The sequence below is a fragment of the Panthera uncia genome, assembly GCF_023721935.1.
Source record: "Panthera uncia isolate 11264 chromosome A1 unlocalized genomic scaffold, Puncia_PCG_1.0 HiC_scaffold_17, whole genome shotgun sequence".
NCBI classification, from domain to species: Eukaryota; Metazoa; Chordata; class Mammalia; order Carnivora; family Felidae; genus Panthera; species Panthera uncia.
This window is the reverse complement of record NW_026057577.1, coordinates 44,477,144-44,504,423: the sequence shown is the minus strand read 5'-3', so window position 1 is coordinate 44,504,423 and position 27,280 is coordinate 44,477,144. Positions and strand designations below refer to the sequence as shown.

At 37.1% G+C, this 27,280-nt stretch overlaps 1 protein-coding gene across 1 annotated transcript in view; it reads left to right on the top strand.

The window, feature by feature from the left end:
• Positions 1-26,056, top strand: part of ELOVL7 (ELOVL fatty acid elongase 7) — a 74,920-nt gene extending 48,864 nt beyond the window's left edge. The window contains exons 3-8 of the mRNA XM_049648561.1: positions 5,866-6,056; positions 9,599-9,679; positions 10,542-10,598; positions 12,978-13,083; positions 20,302-20,438; positions 22,258-26,056. Of these exons, the coding sequence (XP_049504518.1) occupies positions 5,866-6,056; positions 9,599-9,679; positions 10,542-10,598; positions 12,978-13,083; positions 20,302-20,438; positions 22,258-22,467 (782 nt within the window). The 3' untranslated portion in view covers positions 22,468-26,056. The remainder of the gene's footprint in view (positions 1-5,865; positions 6,057-9,598; positions 9,680-10,541; positions 10,599-12,977; positions 13,084-20,301; positions 20,439-22,257) is intronic.
• The last annotated feature ends 1,224 nt before the right edge of the window (positions 26,057-27,280 follow it).

Below are 27,280 nucleotides of genomic sequence, written 5' to 3'. Positions count from 1 at the left end.
TATTCTTTGGTTTTCTGATTGCTAGGGAAGTGGTGATACTGCATAGTTATTTCATGTGGAAAATTCCACAGCTACAGATTTAAATATGACTTAATTAACACTAAGCTGTAAGAGGATTTATGGTGATTCTTAGATATGAAATGTCAAATTTTGAAATAATGTTCTAGTAGCGTTTTGGACTGTAGAAAAACGGAAACTTTTTAATGTTTTAGAAGTAACTTTCCTTGTGTTTTGTTAGTAACAATGGCTTTTCAAACCTAGTTATGATCTTTTTACAAGAAGACGGAGTATGAACAAGGTTGCTGCCATTCGGAACCTTTAGTATTTCACTACGTGCTGGAGGCACATGTTTGCTTTTCCTTCCAACTTCTTCATCTTGTTGGTGCTTTGAATTTTAAAGGGTGTACTTGAGCTAGTACATGCTACTTAAGAAGAGAATACTCTCTTACAAGTAGTTGATGGAAAAGCTCATTAAAATTCTATGTATGTGGCACTTCTACTTTCCCTGTACTCTCTCTCTCTCTGGAACACTCTTTGAAAAAATATTGTTAGCCTAGCAATAAGTCAGAACTGCGATAACCACTGGGTTATGGATTTCAGACAACCTGCCTTCCTATCCTCTTATTTCATCTTGGCTCTCTTTACTTATGACACTTAAATCCAGCCCTGATGCCAAATAGAAGGTACATGAAACACTCTTCCCCTCAGCCTCTTGTCTGTGGGGAAAACAGAGTTCACTTCACCCCTGAACCTTTTATAATTTGTGGGATCACAGAGTGAGTCTTTATCATAGACTTTAAATTTAGTCTGATCACAGCCTTTAAATGTCATCAAGCAGTCCCCTCTACAACTCCCTAAACAAGTCACCATCTGTACGTGATTTATAGACATCTTGTCGTGGGGAGCCCCTACCTCACAGGGATGTGGGCTTCCTATCTAGAAAGGTATAACCATCATTGAGAAAGAAGGCAGGAAAAATGAACAGTTGTCAGTGTTAACAATAACCAGAGTCATGAACATCATATTAAAGACTTTGACTTTTATTTGCTCAGTAGGGAGAGCTGATTGAAGCAGAGGAATAATCTGAACAGAGCTGTACTTTTAGAAAGTGAACTTGGCAGTTGTATGGAAGACAAGATGTAGCAAATTGGATCCAGGGCAGGGAAACCACATAAAAGACCACTACAGAGCACGTAGTAAGGGATGCTGAGGCCCTAGGTGTAGGTGAAAGAAGCACTAAACCTTTGGTTCTTTTTTGTTTGTTTGTTTATTTTTGAGGGAGAGACAGACACAGAGTGTGAGCAGAGGAGGGGCAGAGAGAGAAGGAGACACAGAATCAGAAGCAGACTCCAGGCTCTGAGCTGTCAGCACAGAGCCTGATGTGGGGCTCAAACTCACAAGCTATGAGATCATGACCTCAGCCGAAGTTGGATGCCCAACTGACTGAGCCACCCAGGTGCTCCTGAACCCTTGGTTCTTAACTCTGACAGTTCATAATGGTCACCTCAGCAGCTTATGGATGCCTGGGACCCATGCCCTAGGATTCTGATGCAGTTCGGTCAGGGCCATTTTTTTGACGATTTGATTTTTAAATCCTGCAGAGGTGATTCTGCTATGCTGACAGAATTGATATGTGTTGTAATAATAGCAATGCATAATTACTGAGCCCTTATGTTGTGCCAGGCTCTCTACACATAGGCTCTTTACATACTCACTAAATCCCCTATGAGTTACATGTTGCTTTATGCCCAATTCACATATGAGGGAAGTAAGCACGGAAAAGTGATATCAGTGGCCCAGGATCACACGAGTCAGTGGGAGAGCCCAGGGTCAGAACCCAGGCCCGCTGACTCCAAAGCTCACTGAAAATAGGATTTTAAAACCCCCAAACTTGGTATATTGTCTTATGAACATAGCATGAAATTAGCTAGTTTTTGTTGAAAGATACAATGGTATTTTTAAATTTACAAAATGTGAAAGTTACACATAGGATTTTGATAGAAGATATATGATTAAAATGTTAAATTACAGGAAAAAATTATCCATTTTAAAGTGTTTTTTTTTTCCTGCTTCCTGAGCCAGCCCAGCATGCTTTTCCTGCCTTGTTTTCTTTCTACTGCTACCAAAGGAAAACAGAAAGATGATGTCATTTGATATTTTTCCCCCTGATGTGTCAATAAAAGAATAAAATAAAATATATCTTTAGTTCAGGAATTCCTTTACCGACACACAAAAAACCCTAGTTTTCAGTCATGCCTACGATGTCTTTTAAGAACAGAAACATTTTAAATGGCTTAAAGAAAAAGGCAAAAAGTGAAAATCATCCATACTGTTACCATCCAAAGGCGATAATATTAATATCCTACCAGTGGTCTTCTTTGGTACTAGTTTTCAGTCTTTATTTCATTGGAGATAAAAACTAGACATATTCCTGTGGCTTACAATGCTCCTCTAAGCTTCGGATTATCCACCGACAGGAAAAATTCAACAAAGTTTGAGCAGTTCTGATTCTGTCCGTTAAGTCCCCATTTGTGTGACAACTTTTATTTATGGAGACTTCCCTGGTGAGTTACAGGCCTGTGGCTAGCATTCCTCATGGCCGTTTACACTGCACGTGGTACCCAGATGTTTGGGGAACTTGTTGAAGAGAAGGATGGTCACTAACAGAAGCAACAACATGCTAACACACTAACACAGCACATCAGTGATTTTAATTTTAATTTTAAGAACTTTAAGATTTAATTTAAGATTTTAATTTTAAGAACTTTGTGTTTTTATGAATGTCTTTCAGCAAACTTTTGTTGAATTTCTATCTTGTGTAGGATACTTGACTGAAATTGTTCCTGCTGAGAGCATCAGTGACTTCCTTTTATTAAATCCAGTATCACTTTTCAGTCTACATTTTACTTTGTCTCTCTGCTTCCTTTTATCCTTTGACTCCTTCCAAAGATTAACTCTTCACTTGGCCTCCAGATAGCCTACTTCTCTGGTTCTCCTTCTGCCTCTCTGGCCACTCCTCATTCTTTTTTATAGTTTTCTCATGTACCATTCCTCCTGTGAAGATTGAGTCCTGAAGATTCTGACTTGAATCACTCAGGCTTCTTACTCTATGCTCTTTCCTCAGCCACTTGCGTGGCTCTATTGTTCATCTTTTATGTGATAATGACCCCCAATAGTACATCCTTAGCCCAGATCTCTCTCCTAATTCCAGATCCAAATATCCAGGTGCCTTTGGAGGTCTCCATAGAAATGTTCTAGGGGTGCCTGGGTGGCTCAGTTGGTTAAGTGCCTGACTCTTGGTTTTGGCTCAGGTCATGATCTCACAGTTCATGAGTCCAAGCCCCATGTCAGGCTCTGTGCTGAAAGCTCAGAGCCTGGAGCCTGCTTCGGATTCTGTGTCTCCCCTTCTCTCTCTCTCTGCCCTTCCCCACCTCAAAAATAAATTAACATTAAAAAAATTTTTTTTAATAAATAAAAAAATATTTTCAGGGGTGCCTGTGTGGCTCAGTTGGTTAAGTGTCCAACTCTTGATTTCATCTTAAGTCATGATCTCATGGTTGGTGAGATCCAGCCCTACATCTGGCTGTGTGTGGACAGTGTGGTGCCTGCTTGGGATTCTCTCTTTCCCTCTGTATTTCTGCCCCATCCCTCCCTCTCTCTCTCTCTCTCAAAATAAATAAATAAACTTTAGAAAATATTAAAAAAATAAAAATATTTTCAGACATCAAAATATAGCCATAATACTATAATTACATTGAAATAAAACATCATCATCATCAAGAATTCAACCAGTATTTATATTTTCCCAATTATCTCATAAGAGTATCCTTTTTAAATGTTTATTTATTTTTGAGAAAGAGAGACAGAGTATGAGCAGGGGAGGGGCAGAAAGACACACACACACACAGATTCTGAAGCAGGCTCCAGGCTCTGAGCTGTCAGCACAGAGCCCGATGTGGGGCTCGAACTCACAAGCCGTGTTAGATCATGACCTGAGCTGAAGTCAGACGGTCAACAGACTGAGCCACCCAGGTGCCCCTTTTAAGGTATTTTTAACTGCTATTTGGTCACTTTTTATACTTGATGCATTAAAATAATTACTCAAATTATTTATCCTGTAATAATAGCTCACATTATAAATAATAATGTTTGACTTTAATGTTTTTTTTCCTTTTCTACTTGAACAACATTTTAAATATATTAAGAATGCTTAGATTATATCAATTTTTCTATCAGTCTATATATATTGATCCTTTTTTTGTGGTCAATTGGTGTTAAGAAACTTGTGGGACAAGTCTGACATTTTTTCATTTTAAGATTTGTTGCTTCTTTCTTCATGCTTATAGAAATTTTGTTTATCCTTGCAATACAAGAACTGTACATACATCTGTATTTGTTTATTCATTAGTATTTACTTCCTGATACATGGTAAGTATTTTGACATAAAGATTAGTTTTGATTTTCATTTTTTCAGAAAAATATTTTATGATCTATTTGAATATTTTTCTGTTTTTCTCCTGTTCAGGAATACCTGTTATTTTTGCAAGTCCACTGTTGATTTGGCATATATATTTTTTTCTCAAATGCTTTTAAAAAATTTCATTATTGAAGTATAATTGACATACACTGTTATATTAGTTTTAGATATACAGGATATTAATTCAGCAGTTCTTTACATTACTCTACACTCACCATGATAAGAGTGGGTACCATCTGTCACCATTACAGCATTATTAACTATATTCCCTGTGCTGAACTTTTCATCTTCAAAGCACATTTTATCTTGAGTTGCAGTGTTTTAAAAAAATGTTTATTTATTTTGAGAGAGAGAGCACATGAGTGGGAGAAGGGCAAAGAGAGAGGGAAAGAGAGAATCCCAGGCAGGCTCCATGCTGTCAGCATAGAGCCCAGTGTGGGGCTCGATCTTAGAAACTGTGAGATTATGACCTGAGCCAAAGTCAGGAGTCTGATGCATAACTGATTGAGACACCCAGGTGCCCCTCAAGTTGCAATTTTTAACTGATCTAATTCTCCTGGTCTAGAATGAGCAGTGACCAGGTGAATTTCTCTTTACATGGTTATGAGGCCAATATAGTTCCCCCCCCCCCCAAATGTCAGGTTAGCTAGCCTATTTTGGACACCTAGTCCCACACTTTAAGTAGATAACGCTAAGGTCCCTTTCAGTTCTCTGATTCTGTGATACAGAATATATGGAAATGTCCCAGTTTCCTTGGGGAAAGAAGAAAGTCAAGAAACAGCAAACACAAACATATTTTTATATATAAAAGAATATCTGGGTGGAGAAACTCTAAAATGTTGCTAGTGGTTATAGATGGATGGTGGAACTTTGCTGCATGTCCTCTGTTCCCCAGATCTACTCTGTATCCTGTGCTGGACCGTGAGGAACACAGTAGACTATATCCACAGGCTTACTCTCCTACCATCTGGTTCTGGTTGGTTTCAACCAATGGAGAACCCCAGGAAACTAGAAAGAGAGAGAGAGGAGAGTGGTATTGAGATGTTAATTCCCCAGTCACTTCCATAGTTGCCTTATGCTGGCCCATTCCCTCCACTGAAGGTCACAGCTCCTCTCCTGGAGGGCTTGTCCATTTGACTCCTGGGTTCTGGTAACCACTACCTGCCTCCCTTTGTCCTTTGAGGCCTGTGGTGGTAACAGCCCTACTCTTTTTACTCTTCAGTAGGAGCCCTACTCCTAGCCCTTACTCTTAGGCTTCCATAGACAGTAGTGATCATTGACCAAATAGTCTACTGTCAACATTAGGATCTAGGTGCTTGTTTAAGAAATGCTGGTTGCTGTCAGTTATTTCTTGGCTCAATGAATGTGCACTTGCATTTTGTTTTTAGATCCAAGAGTTGAAGACTGGCTCCTCATGTCCTCACCTCTGCCACAAACCATCATCCTGGGATTCTATGTCTATTTTGTCACTTCTCTAGGACCAAAGCTCATGGAGAATCGAAAACCCTTTGAACTCAAGAAAGCGATGATAACGTACAATTTTTCCATAGTGCTGTTTTCTATGTATATGTGTTATGAGGCAAGTGTCTTCAGTATTCCTAATGGGAGAATTTTGCCTGAGTCTTCCTGTTTTTCTGTCATTATATGTCTTGTTATAATTATAGTGATGACTCTTTGAGATTTAAGGAATTTTAGAATTTAGCTCACTAGAGCAGGTATTTGCCAAAAAAAATTGTTATGTATAGACTGGGTATAGAGGATCTCAATATACTCTACCTCACAAGTAGTGAGAAAAATTAACATTAAGTTTGGGGACTTGCACATACTTAGTCTTAATAGATGATTGAATGAATCCATACGTGTTAGTTTTCAGGAAACTCATACATGGAGAAATTAAGTAATTTACTCAAAGTAGCATAGCTACTGTAGTATTAGTGGAGGACCAATATTTGAATCCAGGTCTGTCTGACATCAGGAGCTCATCCTGACTCTGTAATGAGTTACCATCACCATGGTAGGAAGCTCTGACGAGCTGTAAGATGGTAGACTGTTTAGGTTCGATTTAGATGGGCCTTGTAGGGACAGGGAATTTAGACTCCTACAAAGCAGTACCTGAGGGAGTCTGTCCCTTAATTGTTACTTTGTTAATAAGAGAGATGAGGATCTTCCAGGACCCAAGAGTAGACTCATGGTTTCTCTCTCACCCACTCTGCTATTAACAACCTTCACCCAGCCTCACTTACCCGCTTTTCTGTGATTCCTTGCTTCTTTTCTAATACTGGCGGTCTCCCTCATCCTCTACTCCTTAGTTACTTCTTTGCAGCATAGCCTGTGCTTCCACAGAACTGGAACTCTCTAGGGCCCACCATGACCCCTCTGGCCCCTCTTGACACCATGACCTCTGCACATGCATCCCTCCCACCTGATTCCTGCTGCGAATCCACCTGATTGAGTCACCTTAAATCTGCTGGAGCCTCATTACCAGCCTCCCTGCAGTCTGGACTTACCTTGCTACCTTCTATTTCTTCTACTTTATTACCAAAATTAACTACAAGCTACCTTACTGTCCCTTCCAGATCGTGAATAACTAAAAGGGAAAGAGTAATAGAGGTGGTCTAACCAGGTTATGAGAGATAGGAAATAACCTGTAGAGCCTATAAGAGAGTGACCTAGTAGCCAGGAGACCAGGGACCAGTTAGTACCAGTTATGCTACTAACCAGCTGCCTCATTTTGAGCAAGTTACTTAACCTCTCCGGGCCTTAGTTCTCCTGTTTTACAGAGTCAGGATTAAACCAGATTGTCTCTCAGGTCCCTTTATGCTCTGTGTCTGATTGTGCCATTCAATGTGATATCCCCAAATACATTTCTCAGGAAGTAATTAAATTATAGCCAGTAAGTTTGGTTTCCTGTTTTAGCAATTGCAATGTAAAAGAAGTTTTGAAAATATCTGAATTTGGCAGTTTCTATCTCCCATTAATCACTCATACTAGAGTTACTTATGTGCCAATTTTGGGTTTATTACCTGCCAAATGAACATTATCACTCGTTCTTCTTAATTGCCTGAAATATAGACATATATGTCAGAAGTTTTGTAGACTGTTAAAATGTTCTTAATCTTAATATGAGGAAGGCGTTAGGCTTCACTCTGTCTTTAAACAAAGACTTTTGACAGCTGGTCAGGATGTCATCTCCAGAGCACCGAACACATGGTTTACTGGGTGTAGCACAATTGCATTAGGTCTACAGAGGAAACACCTCCACTAGGGATGTTAGGGAAAATATGAACAAGGTGAAAGGGAAGTACACCAGACTAAAGGATCCCACGTGCCTTATCGTGTAGTGATGGTTTTGAATGTGCTAATTACTTGGCACCAGTCAGACATTAATAGAGAGACACTGGTGAAGACCACCCAGGAGCCCATGTCACAGGGTTTCTCTTGTCCAGCTCAGTGTTTATTTGGGGTAGGGTATGGTGGAGAGCCAGCATCCCCATTTAGTAAGTGGACTTTCAGTTTTACTTGCATCAGTTAGAAGATAGTCTGAATGGAAGAGAATATGACACTCACTGACATCAGGATTTTGTACAACAGAATTAGCTGTTTTTGCACCACATTCCATTGTTCCCTTGAGGAAAAACTTATTGACTTGTTTTTGTAAGTTATTTTTCTCACTCTTAAAGTATGTCTTATACTTTTGTGAATCTTAAGATAATCTTTTTTTAAGATTTCATAATTGACCAAGTTAAGAGTGAGATTAAATATCTTATGAATTAAGCTCGGAGTTGATATCAGAAAAGGATGGTATGATTTTGAACACCACAATCTAAACAGTTGTTTTAGCTCCTTTGTTTCTTTTTGTTTTTCACCATTAAAATATCATTCTGCTAATGCCTCATAAACTTTTGCCTTTAAAAATTAATTTATGATAAAGTTTTCATTTTAGCTTTAATAGTAACTAAAAGTAGAAATTTAAAATGTGCATTAATGGCAGAAACTGATGTAACCATTATACTGAAAAAGAAGGCATTTATTATACGGAAGAAGAAGATGCTGGCACTTGAGAGAATAGGATGTCAGAGATGAGCTGATCATATTGTGAGGATACTAAGTTAAGCCAACCATTTATATGTGCATTAATTTAAAATTAGAACCCTTGGATGAGCACTGGGTGTTGTATGGAAACCAATTTGACAATAAATTTCATATATTAAAAAAAACATACTAGAAAAAAAATAAAATAAAATTAGAGCCCTTAGCTTTTCATTTTCAGATACTGTTTCATTTTTTAAAATTTTATTAAAGTTTTTATTTGAATCAGATAGTGTTTTAAAAGAACTTCCCACCATCATACTAAAAGAATGTCCATATAAATCTTTGAATTGAGGTTCAGATAACAACAATAGGCTTTTTCTTCCCACCACTAGTCTATGATTCCTTAGTGGGTGTGCTGGAATTAAGGCATGCCAAATTGCACTCTTACTGATAACATTTTCCTCTCTTACTTGTTATGTGAATCCAAAGATGAACTGATCTCTGAGTCTTGTGTTTCATCAATCTTGATTTTAAGACCCACAGACTACCCCTTCACATTATACCCACTAGTGAAGGACAGGAAAATGCAGTTATGGCAACCCTCTTATGAGTACCGTGAGGAATCTTGGTTTGCCTATGTATTTTATTGACTAATTGAGAAGACTGGAAATCACCAGAAAGGACTGTTTTCAGACCCACTTATTCCCTTCAGAGTACACAAATACGCTAATGGGCATATATAGATGTACACACATGTACATATACTGACATATACCTACCAGTATTTGCTGTTGAGGCAAAACACTCCCAATGTTTTATTCTCCACCATATCAGAATAATCATCCTAAGAAATGGACACTTGAATATGAACACAGTTGATAGAAATAATAGATGACTGTACAATTTTGAAAATTCTTGTTGCTTTGACTATCAATTGAGTTGCTAGTTCTAACTGTTCTAGCCTGGCTTTCCCACTGACCTGAATGCTGGCTCAGCTGAGAATGTGGTGAGGAGGCACAGTCAAAACTACCTTTATTATAGCTGTTGAGCAAATGCTTCCTTCTTTAATATGCATGTGCTCTCTTACAGTTTGTGATGTCTGGCTGGGGTACAGGTTATTCATTTCGATGTGAAATTGTTGACTACTCACAGTCACCTTTAGCGCTGAGGGTAAGTTTCTCTTTGGAATATCTTGTAACTCAAATTAAATGTTAAAACTTCTGAGATTCTATTTTTTAACACTTAATGTGAACTCAGAAGAAGTAAATGACTCATCTATCAGATTATATGTATTGAGAGAAAACTAAAAGTTATCAGAAAGAATCAAATGAAATCAGGTGTGTAGTTAGTTTTCTGTTAAATGAAAATTGGTACTTTTATTTTTTAACTTCCTGGACTTAAAAACAAATTCATATCTGGTTCCTCAAAAAAAGTAAAAATATAATTCCCATATGATCTGGCAATTCCATTTCTGGGTGTATACCTAAAAGAATTGAACACAGGGACTCAGGTATCTGTACTCCCCTGTTCATAGCAGCATTATTAACATGTCCACGGACAGATGAATGGACAAAGAAAACATGGCATATACATACAATGGGATATTATTCAGCCTTAGCAAAGATGGAAATTCTGACACATGCTATAACATGGATGAGCCTTGAGGGCATTATGCTAAGTGAAATAATCAAGGCACGAAAGGATAAATACCGTATGATTCTATTACATGTGGTGCCTAGAGTAGTCCAATTCAGAGACAGAAAGTAAAATGGTAGTTTTCTGGACCCATGGGTGGGAGGGGAGATCTTACTTAACAGGTACAGAGTCTCAGTTTTGCAAGATGAAAAGAATTCTCTGGATGGATGGTGGTATTGGTTGAGCAACAAAGTGAATGTACTCACTGCCACCAAGCTGAACACTTAAAAATGGTTAAAATGGTAAATTTGGTTATGTGTATTTTGCCAAATTAAAAAAATAAAATTTTCCTCTGTATAAAAATAAGATAAATTTGTATCTTTGTGTGTTTCTGCAGATGGTACGCACCTGTTGGCTTTATTACTTCTCCAAATTTATTGAGCTATTAGATACTGTGAGTATGTGGTCACCACATTTGGTAAATGTTTGATGTCTCAATGGAAGCAATAAACTGCTAGAGTTCAGTTGTTGTCTGATAACTTTGGTTATCTCTGTACTTCAGGCAGAACTCCTATTATCTCTTACCTTTTATTATCAGTAATTTTAGAGAATAGATAGGATAAGCTTTTTTTTTTTTTTTCTGGTCTTTTGCAAATTCCAAAAGGTTTTTTTATGTATCTACTGCCTGATTAGGATAAGCACGTAACTGTCATATACATTGCAAAACTGTGTATCTTTATGGAGATGGATGACAGGTGTTTTGGGAAGCAAGCTCAGGAATCAAAGAGCAGAAAACATTTTACCTTGGGTTCTGCCAGTGTAAAGCAAAGCACTCTGTCATCCATATTCCTTTAAGAGGATAAATGCTTCATAATTCTTAAACATAAATTAGGATATCATCCCTGGGGTAACAGTAATTTTGGTAATATCAAAACTATCTCCAGCTGCCATTCTGAAGTTCATGCTTACTAGGTGTTCTCTCTTCCCACATAAGATCCTTTGAAGATCCTTTGAATTTGGATGACTGGGCTCTGGGAGAAGCAAGTGCCATGGAGTAGGGTACATGATGAGAGGAGAATGCTGTGTACTTCTGTTTTCAGAGTAGCTTAGGAAAGCTGGATATTTATCATATCTTTGGGATATGTGGGTCTTAGTTATCTGGAACCAGTTCTGTCTGTCTAAGACAGACAAGTGTGTTCTATCTTCAGAGTACATACAAATATGTTTCTTGTAGCAAATCTCAACATGCTTCACCTTCTCACCTGAACAATCACATAATGTTGGAATTGGAAAGGACTTTAGTGAGCATAGCATACAGTAGTTCTCAAACTTGGGCATGCATTAGAATTGCCTAGAGGGCTTGTTAAAAACACAGATGCCTGCACCCCACCCCTAGAGTTTCTCATTTGCTAGGTCCTATGTTGGCCTCAAGAATTGCATTTGTTTTAAGTACTCAGGTGACGTTATTGCACCCCACCCCTAGAGTTTCTGATTTGCTAGGTCCTATGTTGGCCTCAAGAATTGCATTTCTTTTAAGTACTCAGGTGATGTTATTGCTGTTGGCCTAGGGTCCACACTTTGAGACCTCTACTGTAGTTCAGTGGTTCTCAGCCTTCATGAGGCTGAGGCAAGAGGATTAACTGCATTAGAAAACAACAACAACAACAACAACAACAACAACAACAACAACAAAAACCTGGGTCCCACCTCCAGAGATTTGGTGCCAGATGGTCTATAGTTAGAAACCAGGCATGGCTGTTTTTGAAAAGCTTCTTGGACATTGGCATATACAGCCGGGGTTGAGAACCACTAATCTGGTTCAGAGCCCTCAATCTGAAAGTAAATTGAAGCCAGGAAGGTAAGTAATTTACCCGGAGGAATGCTGCTACTGTCTGGGGTCAGGGTCCCAGATAGCTGGTTTGGGGCTTTTCCGTTGCACCATGCTGCCTTCTTCCATGTGCATAATAAGCAAATGCTTCTCGGCCTCATTTTTTTCTGCTTTGCATGTTCTCAGTTCCACGTTCCACAAAAAAACTGTTGGTGCCTCTGTGTTCTTCCCTGAACCACATTTTTCAAATACTACTATGGATACTTTTTTTGCGCTGCTCTGTTTAGCCTGTATTTAGAAGTCTGACTCAATACTGGTATTCTGAATTTTCAGTATTTTTTGAACATTTAATTCTGCTCTTGAATTTAAATTTCCCCCTGCTTTTGCCTGCCTTTTCTCCTCTTTGTTTGTAGAGTTTCTGCAAACCGCGGGTGCATTCAATCTGGATGGTGCCTTTGCTGCTCTTCTCATTTTTCCTAGGCTACTTTTTTTTTTCCTCCATCCTGTTTCTATAAAACCCCTCAAGTTTTTCCCTTTTCATCTTTATCTACTAATAATGTGCTAACTTTTGATTTGTTGCAAGTCCTCTTTCAGTTTGCTTAATCCCTTATCTAAATTAGTAGGATGTGTCTTAAGAATTGAGACTCTCTGCTTTCCCATGTACTTCAAAATCCACGTGGATGTTTTCCTGCCAATAATAATTCTTTCAATATTCTTTGGCCATGTTCTTCACTTTCCATTTTTTATTTTAAAATCTGCATTCAATTTCTTTAACAACTTTTTATTGATTCTCCCATGACTAGGCATCATACCAAAGTTCCTTCATACTAATGAGCTTTTGAGCTACCCCTTGGAGAATCAGCTGCTTCTGTGAGCATTCTCTAAGGCAGCCCTTTCAGTGCAAGTGATGATGGGAAATAGTTTGTATTTTGCCAATATTTTTGTAACAGTAGATATATCATTGCATGATTTTGTATGAACTTGATTTTTTTAAAATTATTTCAGATCTTTTTTGTTCTGCGTAAGAAAAATAGCCAAGTGACTTTCCTGCATGTCTTCCATCATACCATCATGCCATGGACCTGGTGGTTTGGAGTCAAATTTGCTGCAGGTAGCCAAGGGAGATTCGGGATCATGTGTAATGAGCGATTACATTTTTGTATATTGTAAACACAAATTCTGTCCTGAAATGTGATTTAGAAGAAACTCAAAACATCAAAGAATTAATTTGGTCAAACTTCTGACTTTCATTATTACCTGAAACATAAACTTTTAACCTAGATCCCTCCTCCACCCTCCCCTCTTTAGATACACATGACTTTTAGGTATAGTCTTCTACTCATATCCTTTAGTTGTTTTGTTTGGATTTTACTCTTTCCCCAGATAGTTCTTTTAAATGTCATTAACTAAATAAAAACAAACAAAAAAAATGGTACAAGCTTTAATTTCATAGATATATAGATAAATACTCCTAATTGTTTCCAGGAAGTTAGAATGTTGATCTCAAGTTCTAGTCTTTTTTGCATTCACATTTCATCCCCTACCAATTCTGTAAAGATGTGTCAAATTGTGGTTGTCTTAACTTTGTTAAACATCCCACCATATTAAAGGATATTATTTTGATATTTTTTCAAGTTAAAAGTACTTTAAAACAAAAGCTTGGCAAACAGATTCTTGTTCGTTTGGTTTTCATTTTATGCTTCTGAACATCTAGAATCGGAAAAAACAGATTAAGTAATTTTACCCTCTCATAAAGTATTAAATAAATGATACCCCCAAGGATATACACGTATTAGCAAAAATTGGTTGGGAGATTTATTTACGTGAGTTTATTAAATTTAAGAAGTCTTCGAGTTAGATAATACTTTAAAATTTCTGCAAATAGCTCACCTCTATTATGCATTCTGACTTTGTATGACTAAAAAGAGAAACCACATTTGAGGAACTCTTCTTTGAGTTTTAGAGTCTGTAGGCATAGGGAAAAATCTGCATATCTTGTAACAGGAGAGGGTATGAATAAGCTAGTGGCATGAAAGAGATACCAGAACCTAAAGAAGCCAGAGGGCTGTCTCTACCATGGCCTTTGGGCATCAGATTTTCCAATATGTGAAGTATTTCTTTGCCCCAAACTGGCATTTATGTGTCACAGATTTTTAAAAAGTGAAAGTCACTGTTTTTCCTTATAATGTATGTAAAAATGTAACTCATTATAATAAGATAGTCTCTTCTGTGTCCATTTCATAAATCAAGGATAGCTATATTACTTAGTCTCCATTATTATCCTTAACTTCATATGTTTTTGTTTTCTCTCACATGCATATCAGTTCTTTGAATAGGATTTTCATTGACATTTCATTTGTGTTGGCCAAAAATTAAAAAATACCATCCACTAATAAAATGGTTATGAATTCTTGTGTATATATAATTGTGAAATTCAAATGATATCAAGGGACATTTAGCTCATCTTCTCTTTTCAGCAGTTTGACTCCAAAATTATCAGAAATAGGTATTTATTTTATTTTAAAGTATGCTAGCAAAAGTTCTTTCACACCCTTATAATTTATTTATGCAGATTTCTTCTCTGAGACTAGAGTGTTACATCACAACACTGAAAAATAAATATAAATTTAAAAAAGATTGGGAGGAAGTACCTCAAAATACAGTGATTTAGAAATAGTGCACAAAAAGTGGTTTCCCTCTCCACCTTTATCCTTCTCTGTTTTTTCTAAATTGAATATCTGTTGGTTCTATAATGGAGAAAATGGACTTTATTTGAAGAACAGAGTTGAGCAGTTTTTTTCCTAGATTATCTAGAGTGATTTTTTTTTGAATTTTTAAAAAAATTTATTTAAATCCAAGTTAGTTAACATATAGTGTAATACTGATTTCAGGAGTAGAATTCAGTGATTCATCACCTACATAGAACACCCAGCGCTCATCCCAACAAGTGTCCTCCTTAATGTCCATCACCCATTTATCCTATCTCCCCACTCAGCACCTGTCCAGCAATCCTCAGTTTGTTCTCTGTATTTAAGAGTCTCTTATGGTTTGCCTCCCTCTCTCTTTTTATCTTATTTTTCCTTCCCTTCTCTTATGTTCATCTGTTTTGTTTCTTAAATTCCACATATGAGTGAAATCATATGATATTTATCTCTCTCTGACTAACTTATTTCGCTTTAGGATAATACATTCTAGTTCCATCTATGTTGTTAAAAGTGGCAAGATTTCATTCTTTTTGATTGCCAAGTAATATTTTGGTGTGTGTGATATATATATATATATATATATATATATATATATATATATATACACACATACACATATATACATACACACACACACACACACACACACATACACACAGCACATCTTTACCCATTCATTAGTTGGTGGATATTTGGGCTCTTTCCATAATTGCGCTGTTGTTGATAGCGCTGCTATAAACATTGGGGTGCATGTGCCCCTTTGAATTAGCATTTTTTTATCCTTTGGATAAATACCTCTAGTAGTACAATTGCTGGGTTATAGGGTAGTTTTATTTTTAATTTTTTGAGCAACCTCCATACTGTTTTTCAGAGTGGCTGCACCAGTTTGCATTCCCACCAGCAGTGTAAGTGTTCCCCTTTCTCCACATCCTTACCAACATCTGTTGTTTCCTGAGTTGTTAATTTTAGCCATGCTGACAGGTGTCAGGTGGTATCTCATTGTGGTTTTGATTTGTATTTCCCTGATGATGAGTGACGTTGAACATCTTTGCACATGTCTGTTAGCCATCTGGATATCTTCTTTCAAAAAGTGTGTGTTCGTGTCTTTTGCACATTTCTTCGCTGGATTATTTGAGTTTGATAAATTCTTTATAGATTTTGGATACTAACCCTTTATCTGATATGTCATTTGCAAATATCTTCTCCCATTCTGTCTGTTGCCTTTTACTTTTGTTGATTGTTTCCTTCGCTGTACAGAAGCTTTTTATCTTGATGAGGTCTCAATAGTTCATTTTTGCTTTTGTTTCCCTTGCCTCTGGAGACATGTCTAGTAAGAAGTTGCTGCAGCCAAGGTCAAAGAGGTTGTTTTCTCCTCTGGGATTTTGATGGTTTTATGTCTTACATTTAGGTCTTTTATCCATTTTGAGTTTATTTTTGTGTATGGTGTAAGAAAAGGGTTTCAGATTCATTCTTCTGCATGTCGCCGTCCAGTTTTCCCACTACCGTTTGCTGAAGAGACTGTCTTTTTTCCATTGGATATTCTTACCTGCTTTGTCAAAGATTAGTCAGCCATACATTTGTAGGTCCATTTCTAGCTTCTCTGTTCTGTTCCTTTGATCTGTGTTTCTGTTTTTGTGCCATTACCATACTGTCTTGATGATTACAGCTTTGTAATATAGCTTGAAGTCCAGAATTACGATGCCTCCAGCTTTGGTTTTCTTTTTTTTAATATTACTTTGGCTATTTGGGACCTTTTCTTGTTCCATCCAAATTTTGGAATTGTTTGTTCTAGCTCTGTGAAGAATGTTGGGTTTTTTTTGATAGGGATGGCATTGACTATGTAGATTGCTTTGAGTAGTATCAACATTTTAACAATATTTGTTCTTCCAATCCATGAGCGTGGAATGTTTTTACAGTTCTTTGTGTCTTCTACAATTTCTTTCATAAGCTTTCTGTAGTTTTCAACGTATAGATCTTTTACCTCTTTAGCTAAGTTTATTTCTAGTTATTTTATGGTTTTGGTGCTATTGTAATTGAGATCGATTCCTTGATTTCTCCTTCTCCTACATTATTTGTGTATAGAAATGTCATAGATTTCTGTACATTGGTTTTATATCCTGCTACTTTGCTGAATTCATATATTAGTTCTAGCAGTTTTTTGGGTGAGCCCTTTTCTAAAGTGTATCTTTGAAGGGGAGCCTGGGTGGCTGTCGGTTAAGCGTCCGACTTCGGCTCAAGTCATGATCTCACATTTCATGAGTTCAAGCCCTGCATCGGGCTCTGTGCTGACAGCTCAGAGCCTAGAGGCTGCTTCGGATTCTGTGTCTCTCCCTCTCTCTGCCCCTCCCCTGCTTGTGCTCTCTCTCTGTCCCTCAAAAAAATGAATCAATGTTAAAAAAATAAATAAATAAATAACAAATCACAGATTTTTAAAAAAAGTGTATCTTTGAGTCCATTGATAGGCTTCCATTTCTAAACAAGTATTGTTTTTGATAATGAAATTTTAAAAAAGAAATTCCTGTTTTTCAATGTTACCCTACTTATGGACATTGAACACTTTGTAGTGGGTTCGTTGTCCACACCTTAATCCCCCTTCTGCTTTACAAAATGCAAATACTTTCTTCTCTCTTATACATTCCCTAAGTTGGCATTTCCATTCAGTCTTGCATGTGGAATTTAGTAAACACTTGTACACCTATATCTACTTAGTGACAAGTACAGTGATAAGAGCTGAGATGCTTCCAGAAATGTGGTTTGGCATTGACTTTCATTCCTAGAATGAAACTGTTCAGTTTAAACTGTTCTTTCAAAAACTTGAGCACAGCTGATCTCTATCTAGTATTTAATTTCCTGTTTGCCTGTTGTACACTTCTCTGGCATAACAGCAATCCAACTTTTCTTTGGAATATGATAAAACGTTTCTCTGGCAGGTTTTTATATTCATTATGCACATATTCCCTTCCAGAGATATGGAGAGCTGTGATAATTACCCAGGTGATTCCTTTATTTTTCTAATCCAAAGGAATAAAATGTGATGGCACTAACTGTAATTCATTCTGAGATGTTAGCTTTTCAAAACTATTGTAAAGAAGAAAGCAAGCTTAGAAAATACTTTATTAGGAAAGCCTTCCAAGAAAATAAGTTAATTTTGATGGCTGATTTTGATGAGTAACCCTTACTAAACACTGTTAATTATGTTAGTGCTTTATTAAATTCCTGTCCATGGGATCCTCATTTTAGGACATTTAAATGGTGAAAGATTCTGAATGGAAAATAGTCTTCTAACAAAAAATGGGAGAGGTGTCTTAATGAGAAAGGCTCTGATGTAGATTGTTAATCAAAGGTGAAATAGGTTTCCTGTCTGTTTGTATAATCAGGAGACACAAATGGAATTGAGAAGTATTTGGCATATGCCTGTTAAGCAGCTTGACTCCTAACCTATCAGAAATAGACAACTATTATATTTTTAAATCACCTCAGAAAAGGTGTTTTCACACCACTATAGTTTATTTATTCAAGTTTATTTTGGGAAAAAAGACCAACCTAAATGTAAATAATAAAAGGTGGGAGGTTGTTGATAAGCTGCATTAATTCAGTTTCTTCTGACTTGAAATTTATGATAATTAAAGAATTGGCTGAAATTTTATTTACTCTAGTAAGGGAAAGTTTATGAAGCATAGTATAGCAGAAATGAGGCATGGGGGAAGTATTTAAATTACTCAAAAATATTTATTTTATTTAAAAAAGGTTAAAGGAATACTTTAGCAGTGGTAGTATCCAGAAGTATCTAAAATTTCTCTGATTATGAGTGATTATTAAGTCATTAGTTTCTACTATGCAACAATTTTTGTTTTGCTTTAAAATTTCTGGAATACATAATGCTTATGAATTTGGTCCTTTTTCTAATGTAATTGTTCCACATTTGTGAGGTTTTGTTTTATTTCTGGAATTAAATAATACTGGAATAGGGGCACATAAATGGCTCAGTTGATTAAGTGTCTGACTCTTGGTTTTGGCTCAGGTCGTCATCTCACAGTTTGTTGGTTCAAGCCCCACGTGAGGCTCTGCACTATCAGTGCAGAACCTGCTTGGGATTCATTCTCTCTCTCTCTCTCTCTCTCTCTCTCTCTTTCTTTCCGCCCCTCCCCCATTCATGCTGTCTCTGTTTCTCTCGAAAACAAACTAAAAAAAAAAAAAAAGAGTAATGGAATAAAGAAAGTGGAATATTTTCGAGAAAAATTTAAATCTCAGATCAGCATCACTAAGCTGAATCAGGCTATACATAAAGAATGCAGCTTCTTCTAGATGGTCCGTCTTAGGAAAGATGCCAGGGAAGAGTTTTTTTTTCATTTTTTGCCCCTACTATCAGCTCATCACCTTGTTACCCCTTCCACTACTACAGGTCCAGCTAAAGACAATTGAAATGATCTTTGCTTCTGTTCTCCAAGGATTTTTTGCTTCAACTCTAACTTGAATAGGACCAGTAGGAGATATAGTGGTTAGAAGAAGAAAACCAAGATAAGAAGGCACAATTGATAATAATCAAATGGAAGCGGTAATCAAAGATGACTTAACAATTAATAAATGTTTATTTTGGAAAAACAATTATTTTTAAATAACTAAGGCAAACCTAGCTTAGCCTACTGATGAAAGCCATTGGTTTTACTGCCAAAGTTTTGTAGCACGGGAGAATGGATTGTGATGAATTCATACAGTGTAATACTATAATACTGCACAGAAGTAAGAAAGCAAACTACTAATATACATAGCAACATGGATAAATTCTTAAAAACATTATGTTGATTGAAAGAGAGTAGGCTTGGGGCACCTGGGTGGCTCGGTCGGTTAATCGTCCGACTTCGGCTCAGGTCATGATCTCATGGCTTGTGAGTTCGAGCCCCGTGTCGGGCTCTGTGCTGACAGCTCGGAACCTGGAGTCTGCTTAGGATTCCATGTCTCCCTCTCTCTCTGCCCCTAACCCACTCGCATTCTGTCTCTGTCTCTCTCAAAAATAAATAAACATTAAAAAAAAGAAAGTAGTCTCAAAATCTGTTGTATAATTCTATTTATATGAAGTTTAATAAAAGGCAGAACTATAGTTTTAGCATAAAGGTTACTTTGGGAGGGGTATATTCTTGGAAGGGGGACAGAGGAATATATGTGATGTTGGAAATAGTCTATCTAGACTTTGGTGATGGTTATGTGGGGTGTATACCTATGTAAAAAAATCATCAAATTATACACTTAAGATTAATGTATTTGTGTACATATGTCAACCCTCACTAAAAAAATGAATTTGATTACTATTATTTAGCATATGCCATGTTAAAAAAGTAACACAGCTTAATTTGTTAAAGTATATCCAAATTATAAGACCATCTTAAGGTTAAGATATAACAATAGACATGCTAATTTATTTTTAAAGTTTTGCATCTTGTATTTTACTGAATGAATGTATTATCCAGTTCCCTCTAATTTAGTAGCTGTTTAACAAGATTTATGTTTTGGATGCATTTCTTTCTACTAAAATTAAAGAAATATTTATTCTAAAAATCTCAATTTAGACAAAATGAGTCTCATTTTAAGGAACAGTGCCCCCATTTTATAATAATTTTATTTTCCAGGTGGTTTGGGAACTTTCCATGCCTTTCTAAATACAGCTGTACATGTTGTTATGTATTCATACTATGGGCTATCTGCATTGGGACCAGCCTTCCAGAAGTATTTGTGGTGGAAAAAATATTTGACATCATTACAGCTTGTGAGTAATTAATTTTCTTTAAAATCAGATACAAAACTAAATTGCAGTCATTCCTCTTCCCTATGAATCAGGATAGTAACTAAATAAAGAAGTTACAAAACAATAGGGATATAGTGTGTCTGGCTCCTATGTTGCATCCTGTCCTTATCCTTTTCCTGTAGTTTAAACTTTTGTCAAGAACTGTGTTGAAAATGAAGTGTATTTGGTAGCCGAGAAGCTCAGTTGAACCATAATGTGTATCTTTATGCCATCTTTATACTATTTCTGCTTTTATATTAAATAAATATAGTTATGATCAAGATGATCTCAAAGTTATTTGACCCACAGTAGGCATAATATTAAATTAGAAGTTAGAAATTCCATATTCTAGATCTAAATGACTTTGAGGGAGGGAATGTAACTTTGAGAGCATTAAAGATGTAGAGTGATGGTATAATAAATATACTGACAAAGTTGACAACAGTCTAAATAACCAAGTATAAGGAAATAGTGAAATAAATTTTTTTAATTCTTACTTTGGGATATTATGAAATCAAGAAAATTATTCACAATTGTTTTCTTTTTAAGAATTTTTTTCTGACTGTAAAGTAATATATGCTCATTGCAGAGAAATTAAAACATCTAAATAGCTTGTCTTTTCTATACTTATATATGTACACTTGTGTGATTTGCACTATACTGCGTATACAACTTTATATTGGGCTTTTTGCACTTAACATTACTCTTAAATGTTGTAAAAAATGTTTAATAATGGGGCAAACTATTCATATAGAAAAAAGAATAGACATTTGTTTATTACTATTTCAAACATGTTGATTATACACAAACACACCTACATCGAATGTTGAGGGTGTCACTTAAGCTTCCTAAGGTTTCATCTTCTTGTCTGAAAAATGAGAGGGATAGCTACTGCACAGGAATGTCATGAAAGTTCATTCAGATAAGTTAAGGAAAGTTGATGATGATAATAAAAGAAACTGTGTGAAAATCTTAACGATGGTTACAACTGGATAGTTTATAGGTAATTGTTATTTATTTGTATGGATAAATGTTTACTTTTCTAAAATTCCCTCAGAACTCATGTTGCCTTTTAATCCGGAGAAGAAAGCTATCCAAAAAATCTGAACATTAGCCTGGAAGTGTTCCTCTTTAGACTGTGTATAATGTTCTGGGACAAAGAGCCCTTGGGCGTCACTAGAACGGTGATCAGTAATGTTTCACTCCTTACAGATTTTCTCCTGCCATTGGCAGGATATATTTTTATCTATGACTATGGATGACAGGTGGCAGATATAAGGACTCAGAGATGCTTTGGCTCCTACAAAATTGCTGGGGCTGTAATTAGAATGTTTGTAGTTCCCCAAAATTGAAATACCTTGTCTAACAGCAAGACAGAATATTTGAATTGAAATTATTTTAGAAATAGTAAGACCATAAGATAGTGGTTCCTTGTGCATTTCCTCAGTCGAGGACTCAAGTCAGAGACGTGCCAAGAAAACCTGCTCTGATGGTCCTTCCTCTGGGTACAAAAGGCCTCTTGCACCTCACAGCTCCAGGGCATTTACATGGGGCCCCGCTCGAGTTATAGAGTTTGGCAGGACTGCATAGTGGTTCCCAATTCCAGTCTGGATTCTGACACTGTCCTACCCACTCTCACATCCATGGAGGGCAGATAGATTTAAAGATAAAATTCCCTACCCAGCAGTCCGCTAGATGTGGTTGGAGAGTGTTTAAACATAAGCAGCCAAAGAATGCATTAGATAATTGCTCCATTGTGACTTCATATCTGAATAATATTTTTCATTCTTTCATCTCTTAGGCCCAGTTCATTATTGTCACTATCCACATAGGCCAGTTCTTTTTCATGGAGGATTGCAAGTACCAGTTTCCAGTCTTTCTGTACATCATTATGAGTTATGGGTGCATCTTTCTGCTGCTCTTTCTCCATTTTTGGTACCGTGCTTACACCAAAGGTCAGAGGCTGCCCAAAACTGTGAAAAATGGAGTCTGCAAAAACAAAGACCACTGAAATGCAAACACAACATGAATCTATGAATGAGACTGGTATCTTACTTTCCTTGACAATCAAGAGCTATTTCCATGTGAAGTGCATTTTGTATATTTTTCAAAACCAAGAGCTTGTATTTTTATGATAAGTTATTGGGGTTTCTGATATTTGAGAGCCCAAAGCTCCCAGATAACAGACCTCTGATAATTAGAGCCTAAAGCAGGCGGTTTTTCAGCAGCTTTTAAATCTAATCTAAAGGTTTTATTTAATACATTTTGTTATAGTGAAAGGAGGATATGAAACAGTATAGTACTTTTCAAAGAAGTCCGGTATAGATGAGAAATATCGTTAGATATTTTGAGCATGGACAGAGTTCTATGCCATACAATAGATTCCTTCTGCCAGGTCTGAAAACCTCTAACTGTGGGCGCTGGCTTTGTTGCTTGTTGATTATATTCAGAAGAGTATATATACCCTGGAGTTAAACTCCCATTGTAAAGAGCTAACACTGGTGAACGTGAAGTGAATTTTTGATAAGTCGTTATTTCATACCACTAACAATTTTTAATGGATCTCTTTTGAAGCTGCCACCAGTTTTGCTGATAGGACTTCCCACAGCACTTTTGTTGTATCAACTGCTCGAAAGCAACAGTAATTTTGGTTAGTACATTGATGCACTTGACACTAAGTTTACGTTAATATTTTGAAAACAAGGTGATTTGTTCTGTGGCTTGATGAGCACTGTGCTATTACTGTTTTGCAGTTAACTTTATGTATTTCTGGAAAGAGGTGAAATACTTCTGGAAAAGTATTCTGTAGTTCAATGGGAAAAATCGGTTTTCTGTTGTATTGTAATGTCACTTTCTCATGTTGTCCTGGTTTAAAGGATCATCCTGGTTAAATGTGTATTGGCTAGATGTGTGAACGTTCACATCATTGGCACGCTGCAGGTACCCTTAATCATAAGTGATTTTAGACCACCTGTTATTCCCAGTTTCCAGAGATGGGTTGCAGTCATGAGTAAAGAAGCCCAAGGCAAATGGTGGCACAGAAGTTCTCCAGGGAATTTTTGGTTCTGGAGGCTTTCTTAATAAAGAGAGAAAGAGAACTTGTTTAATAGTTGTTATAGATACAGTGCATGGGAAAGTGTTTCCCAGAAGTATGAATTCTTCAATAGCCTGGATTTCTTTTTTTTCAAACCTATAAACTCTATAATGAAGACCTGAAATTCATTTTGCCTACTTTTGTTTCTTCACGGATATTACTTCCTAAAATTCTCTTGTTCTCACTTTTTCTTGGTGGCAAACCCAAACTACTGGTCGATAGAGTTTTGCCCCAGAAACAATGATATTTGCACATTTCTGAATTTCTCCCTATTTTTTTCTTTTTTGTTATATTTATAGTTGAATTTGAAGGGCTGCCTATGCCTGTATGACTTTAAACAATTAGTACTTATGGGATGGGCCTCAGTTGTGTAACACAGTGCTAGCATTGTATAGCAAACCTGAGTTTTTCCTCACTGTAAGCTCCTGTAGTTCAGTTTGTCCCCCCAGGCCACTAATCTATACCATGGCCTCTTCTCTTAAACTTGCCAGGTTTACACTTGCCTTTAAATGACCTTTACTGATTTCACTTGCTTATAATTTGAGAAGATGAGAGCTGATAAATGGGGGAAATAACTTGTTTTTCTTAAATAAAGAACAAAGGACAGAAAGCAGAGCTAAAGGAGCAGCTATAATTTATTTCTCTGAGGGCCTCAGGATTCCTTCAGTGTTTTCCTGTTTGGACTTTTCATATCCAACCTGTGCTAAAAAGAGACCATGTAGTAGGTACTGTTACACATGCACACAATTCCCAAGGACCCAAGTAGGGAAAAGACCAAAAGGAAGCACAAATACAAGACGAAACAGGAGAGTTTGGTTTTCATAATACTTTCCATCCTGCATTGTACAACCTCTCCTAACCTGCCTATAGTCTTTAAAATGTTTGACTTGCCAGAGAACTAGCAGCAACATGTGATGGAACTGGGTTCTAAATTATGAGAATAGAAGTGGAGATCTGGGATGTTACATAAAGAGAAATCACAGCTAGCAGAAGTATCCTCCATGGAAACATCAGTAGATCAAAATGAGTATCACTGGATATAGGATTTGCATGGACAATGTTTTATTAAAGCGCTCTGTAGGTCACATAGAGTTTTTTTGGGGGGTTTCATCCACTTTTCAAGACTTCATTGCCTTTGGGTTTACTTACCTAACAAATAAAGAGGCCAGTTACAAAATCTGGCTTATGACGTGAAGCTCTATGAATCCTTGAAAACCTATGTCTGTATTATAAATCAATACAAATACATAATTTTAAATATCTATTTACTGCCTAAATGGAGTTGAATTCTTAATTAAGTGGACTACATTGTACTTAAATTATAAAATTATGAGTTTAAATTTTCTCAGTTACCTCTCATTTCTGTTAAATTGTTAAAGACTATGGAAAATTCTGTGGATATTGTCAAAGTTTGTGCATGTGTGTGTGTCTTTTATTTTGGAATTTAAACGCATATATTTGCATGGGAAGATGGTTTTATTCCTGAATATTCATTTAACCAAAGCATTTTACACATTGGTTGCCCACTTGCTATATTCAGAGCCTCTGCTAGATATGAGAGTGATACAAAGATGCCTCTGACATAGTTGGAGCCTCCTGAAACTTATAGACTGATGGAGGAAATTATGTAACCAGGCAGCTAGGTGCCATATGAATGAAAGTTGCTCACTTAGAAAGCAGGGGAGGCTACATGAAGGAATTAGAACTTGGGTTGTGTGTTTAAGGTGTACAGATTGCAAAATGGGTGGTGGGTCAGTGGGCAAGGTATTATAAGTAAAAAGAAGTAACAAATCAACCTGACACAAACAAAGAAAAACAGCAAGAACAAAGCATGGCCCGGGTAAGGAAAGTGTAGGGAATGGCTAAAAGACCAAAGCAGAGGAGGATTTTTTGCAGGTGAAACAGAGAGATGAGTCCAGAAAGGGAAACGAGGTCAGAGCTTGGGGCCCACGTGGCTGTGACATCTGGGCTTGATTCTTCAGGAAAATGAGAGCATTCAGCGTTTTTTGAGGGAGGTGAGGTTTAATCAGAGTGGTACCTTAAGAGTCATCTGGTGGGGCGGGGTGGAGTGGCAGCTTTAGACGCTAAGGAGAGAGATAAATTGGTTGATTAAGGGTGAGGGGAGGAAAGCCAGCATGTGTGACCAGAAAGGAAGGCAGATGTGAGAGAGCTTCTGAAGGGAGAGTTTCATCTAGGCTGACCATGGATGGGATGGGTAGCAGGTTCCAAGGAAGCTGTGTGGTGGTGTGGAAAGTGGTCTGAAACTGAAGCCATGGGGCATGGATGTTAGATGCCAAGTGACCTTGGAGAAGCCAGTTAACCTCTCTCAGCTTCTGTTTCTTCATCTGTAAAACGGATAGTACAAGTTCTCCTTGCTGGATTATTGTGTGGCTTAAATGAAACAATGTATTTAAAAGCCCTTTGTAGTAATTGATAAAAATAAGACCATAAGCACAGAGAATACTAACTCAGCAGGCTTAAATGGGGAGGAAAGCAAAGTGAGTCCCTAGCTCAAAAGAGCACAGAGGTCACATTTCTCTCTACTTCAGGTGGAGTAAGGTATGTGATGATTGGGGAGGGGATGAGATAAAGGGATTGAGGTAAAATTCTTTTTTTTTAATTTTCAAAAAATGTTTATTTTTAAGAGAGAGAGCAAGTTGGGCAGGGGAAGAGAGAGAGAGGGGGACAGAGGATCTGAAGCAAGCCTGACGATGGGCTCAAACTCATGAACCATGAGATCATGACCTCAGCTGAACTCAGATGCTCAGCTGACTTCACCCAGGAGCCCCTTTTTTTTCTTTTAAGGAAGCAGAATAAGCATGTTTCTTTATTCTAGGGATGACGTGAAGAGTGAAAATGCATAAACTGTGGGGAATGGATGTGCTTAGGGATAGATACAGATTTCAAATACTTCCCAGCCTCCAGGAGAGCCCTGCTGGAGACCATACACTTGTAGTGGTCCCAATTTGCATAATTGTGTTAGCCCATAATCATGTAGGCATGGAGAAGACTTGGAGTGACCAAGGTAGGGATTGCAAGAAAGATGCAGCAGGACAAGGGAGGAGGTTGAGAACGCCAGCAAGAATGGATACAGTGATGCATTATGAGAGCAGAGTGAGGCTGTCAAGGGACAGTGGTGCTTACCAAACTCCTTATATGTATCATGCAATAAGAACCTCACAATATCCCTATAAGTTAGATACAATGAGGTAGCTACACATACGGAAATTGATGCTTATACTATTTACATAAAGTGCCCAAGATCAGGAAATTATTGGGTGGTAGAGCTGGGTATCAAAACAACTCTCTTTGATTTCAAAACTCTTAACCATCATGCTGTATGGCCAAGAAAGGCTGATGGAATAAGGGAGTGAATGGATTTGTAAGTTTAACTGGGAATGATGAAAACCTAAAAATAACAGTTCCTTAAACAAGAGAGATGTGCTTTCTCATATAACGATCCAGAGATAGGCAGTTAAAGTTGGATTAGTTGTATTATAATATCTGAGACCCAGGAGATTTTTGTCTTGCAGTTCTGCCATATGGGCTTCCTTTCACATAGTCCCCTCATCCAAAATGGATGTTGGAACCATCCATTAATATACATATAACCAACCATTAATATACATTTCAGCCAGCATGAAGGAGGAAGAGGATAAGAGAAGGAATGTTCTCTCCATCTAAGACCTATAATGAAAGTGATACATCACTGGCCAGAATTGCCACATGG